The following is a 3,710-nucleotide window of genomic DNA, read 5'->3' as shown; positions in this document are numbered from 1 at the left end:
GATGGCATGTTGAAATCCTTTTATAGGATCTTGTAGTTGATCCTTACTTAAGGTGTTGTTTGTTGTAAATCGACTTCTATTTGATCTAGCCCATAGATCAAATCATCTCTACCCAAAATAAGGTTTTAGCAAAGATCACAGTGAAGTTTATAACGCTTGACTTGATGATCTACTTCAATTCCAACAAGTCAAGTGAAACTTCGATTCATCGTGGTAAGTTTTATTTGAAAGCGCGAAAATTCCCCGGATTTTCTATGCATGAATGCAATGCACACTTTGGTGTTCTCTCATTTTATAGCCTCTAAACCTGGATATTATATATCACCATGGATTACGACCTCTCACTTCTCACCTACCATGACCACGTCATCATCCATGAAATCGGGCACAAGTGCATACCACGATACCGCACGACCACCATGCCGCCGCCGAGGGTGGTTACCACCATGAACCGATGAACAAGATGATCAAGAAGACAAGTGAGACTTTGAGCAATAGGTTACAATACACCCAAATGAACTACCCCATACGTTATAATAACGAGTTGTTTATCTATGGGTCTACGCACTACTAGAAAACGGCCTAGCCATAGGACCACTACAAGTGGTTCACCAATTCTATATTGCACTTGCGCACCTCTACATGATGCTCCACTGCTATCACAGTTACCTGGTAAATAGTGCACCACTACAATGTTTGATCAAGATTTAACCCCCTAATACATAGCAATGACGCACAATGTACACGTGCACCACTGCCATCTATACTGGTGCACCATTGCTATGTATATAGCTTTGTTAACCAGTTGAACCGCAATGCGCGGAGACGCTCCACGCAACTAACTAGCCATTTTTGCTCTCCCGTTGTGAGCCAATGGGCCTCGAGGCTACAAAATGCGCTCTTATTGACCGTAGTATGTGTACAGTGATCTAATTGAACCCAGCCGACCAGTACAAATGACCACCATGTATTTTACTCTAAAAATAATCCAAAATAGTGAGGAAGAAGTGGGGTGGGCACGCCTATTGCGCATGACTAGCTAGGATCGCATCGAGGTGTTGAACGAACCTCGCTCTACCGTGGATGTAACGTACGTATAGGCTGTGGTGCATGCAAGCTTCGGGCCACAACTGATATAACCGAAGGAAGCAACGAACGAAGTACCTGCGGTGTGGTTGGCACGTTGACTCCTTGCCCAAGAAACGCCTGAATTGAATTCCTCAGTGTAGCGTACGTTACGTTGCGGGTGTGGGTGCGTTTTGTACCCATTGAGCAAAGTAACATTCGTGCCAGTAACACTTCACCAGTTGAGTTCATCTTTTTTTGGCGGGTTAACCGTTTGAGTTGATGATCTCCGAGGAAACGAGACCGGGGGCGGAAGCGGTCGCACGTACGAGGCATGCAAGCGGGCCAGCGCAGCCCACGCGTGGAGGTGCGATGGCCACGTAGCGCGGTGGGGGCCACGTGTATGCTCTCAGGCCCCATGCCGAGGCCGGGTCCCATGCGAGGTGGCGCGGAGGCAGGCGAGGTGTCCCTCGCCGCGTGCGTGGCGCGTGCATGCATGCATGCATGGCGACGCCTCCCACGTACGCGCGCTCGGTCTCCCTTTCCCCTCGCTCTCCTCAGCTGCCTCTCTCCCGGTCTTCTTCCTTACAAACGGGAGGGAGCGCGCGTCTTTGCTCCGGTCTTTTATTTAAGAGTGCACTCCTCTCTCTCATAGCCTCATACACACACGCACACAAACATCCCTTCTCTGCTCTCACTCTCTCACCCAGTGTCTGTGATTCCATGCCGATCATGGCGTTCTAGCACCAAGCGGCTTCCTTCGCGCGCCTCAAGGATCTGCGGACACTAGGTAGCTTAGCAAGTGGTGCCCTCGAGCTCGAATCAGCTACCGAGCTCCTAGTGTGGTAAGCCTCTCGCTATCATCTCATGATCGCAATGTGTTTGCTTGCCTCTCGCTATCAACGCGACACTGCGGCATCTCTATCTATCACCAAGTACCAGAAAATGTCTTGGACGCATTGTACGGATCATAATATCTCTCCTAGTTGTAACGTCTCTGCTGCCCTTGTTTGCGTCGATCGAGCAGCATTGCCAACAACCCCAGCCTGATGGCGTCTCGTGAAGCCGGGGCCGGCGGAGCGCACGCGGCAAGCCGGCCACCGCCGCTCAGGGTGGGGCGGACCAGGGAGCACCGGATGGGCCGGGACACGCAGCTGCTCGCCGCCGACGGCGGCGCGCCCGTCAGCCTATTCGTGCTCTGCGGCCACCGCTTCGAGGCCGCGCAGCTCTTCCGCTCCGGCGAGATGTCCGTCGGCATGGTCCGGGTCGACGGCCACCCGGTCTCCATGGCCACCTGCGCCGTCGGCGACCACCACTGGATGCTGGCCCGGGACGCGCTCGTCGCGCGCGTCGACGCACGCGTCTTCGTATTCGAGCTGCCCGGCTTTTTCTACGCCGTCGTCGTGCCGCCCGACGCCGATGGTGGGGTGGCGCCGGCGGAGAGGAGGTGCGACGCGCTCGCAGAGATCTTTGCACGCTTCTGCGCCTACCAGGATATCGTCTCCAATGCCGAAGGTAATTTACAACACTGCTGCACATTCATGCCTCGATATATCATTTTCATGTAAATATTTTAGGCAGATTCCTCCGTGTGTATAAATGGTCCAAACTTTAGCATTAAGAAACACACATGCCTAAATCTCCACTTTCTGTTACATTGAGACCTGTCGAGCCTAGAGACCCAAACTTCCCTTTCTTCGAAGTGTCACTCTCTCACCGCAACTACTGTTTGTACTCTTTCAGGTACAGACGAACCCGACGAGCAGAGTCAGCACTGGAACCCATGGGTACGCGCCCACGCCAGGATACAGCGCCTCGGGAGGCCCACCACGCCGCCCGGCCATGCCGCCGCGGTCGAAGGGACGGCCGCCACTGTCGCAGCCACCGCCAGGCAGATGGAGCGCGCCGTCCGCACGTCTGCCGTCGTCAAGCTGCTAAACCACTCCCTCCTCGCGGGCGCGATCCAGCCCGCGCGCCACCTCATCATCACCATCGGCGCGCGCGCCGAGGGCACAGCCACACAGCTCCCCGCCGCCTTCGCCGCGGCACTGCCGAGCAAGTCGGTCGTGTCTGACCTCCTCGACGCCATCGAGACCTGCAGGACGAGCACGCCGCGCAGGGAGCTGGCCCGACGCGGCAACGGTCCGGGGTGGTGGAGCCTCAACGTGGAGGGCGTCATGATGCTGCTCAGGGTCGTCCAGGCGATGCGGGGCCGGAGGCTGCAGGCGACGCCGCTCGGGGTGGGGCCCAAGAGGCCGCGAGACGAGGGGAACGGCGGCGCCGGGCACGACGGTCTGAGAGGCGGGGGCGGAGCTGCGTTCGGTGGGGGCACGGCGCGGCGGCGGTGTGGCGGGACGCAGAGGAAGCTGGGGAGCACGCTCGGTGCGTGTGGAAGCTCCTGATGAGGCGTTAGCATTAGGGTGTGCTCTCAAAGGGGAGCTGAAATTGTGAGGGATTAAGAAGGGTTTTAGGCTATTTGGAGACAGGGTTAATCAGCTTGATAGTCTACACTTAGATGCATGTCTAGTACGGAGTAGTAGCGCGCAGTGTGCTAGGATCTAAGAATATTCGTCTCAAGTTCTTGCTTTAATAATTAGCTCTGTACCGTCACTTCTATATAAACTCTACAAGACTGTATAACTATG

At 55.3% G+C, this 3,710-nt stretch overlaps 1 protein-coding gene across 1 annotated transcript; it reads left to right on the top strand.

Annotated features, from left to right (window-relative positions):
• Positions 1-2,114: 2,114 nt before the first annotated feature.
• Positions 2,115-3,467, top strand: LOC124651929. Its single transcript, XM_047190945.1, has 2 exons — positions 2,115-2,580; positions 2,809-3,467. The coding sequence occupies exons 1-2, from the start codon at positions 2,115-2,117 to the stop codon at positions 3,465-3,467; spliced, it is 1,125 nt and encodes a 374-aa protein (XP_047046901.1).
• Positions 3,468-3,710: the final 243 nt, after the last annotated feature.

This window comes from Lolium rigidum, chromosome 5 (genome assembly GCF_022539505.1).
Source record: "Lolium rigidum isolate FL_2022 chromosome 5, APGP_CSIRO_Lrig_0.1, whole genome shotgun sequence".
Taxonomy (NCBI): domain Eukaryota; kingdom Viridiplantae; phylum Streptophyta; class Magnoliopsida; order Poales; family Poaceae; genus Lolium; species Lolium rigidum.
This window is presented reverse-complemented; position numbering and strand designations above follow the sequence as displayed.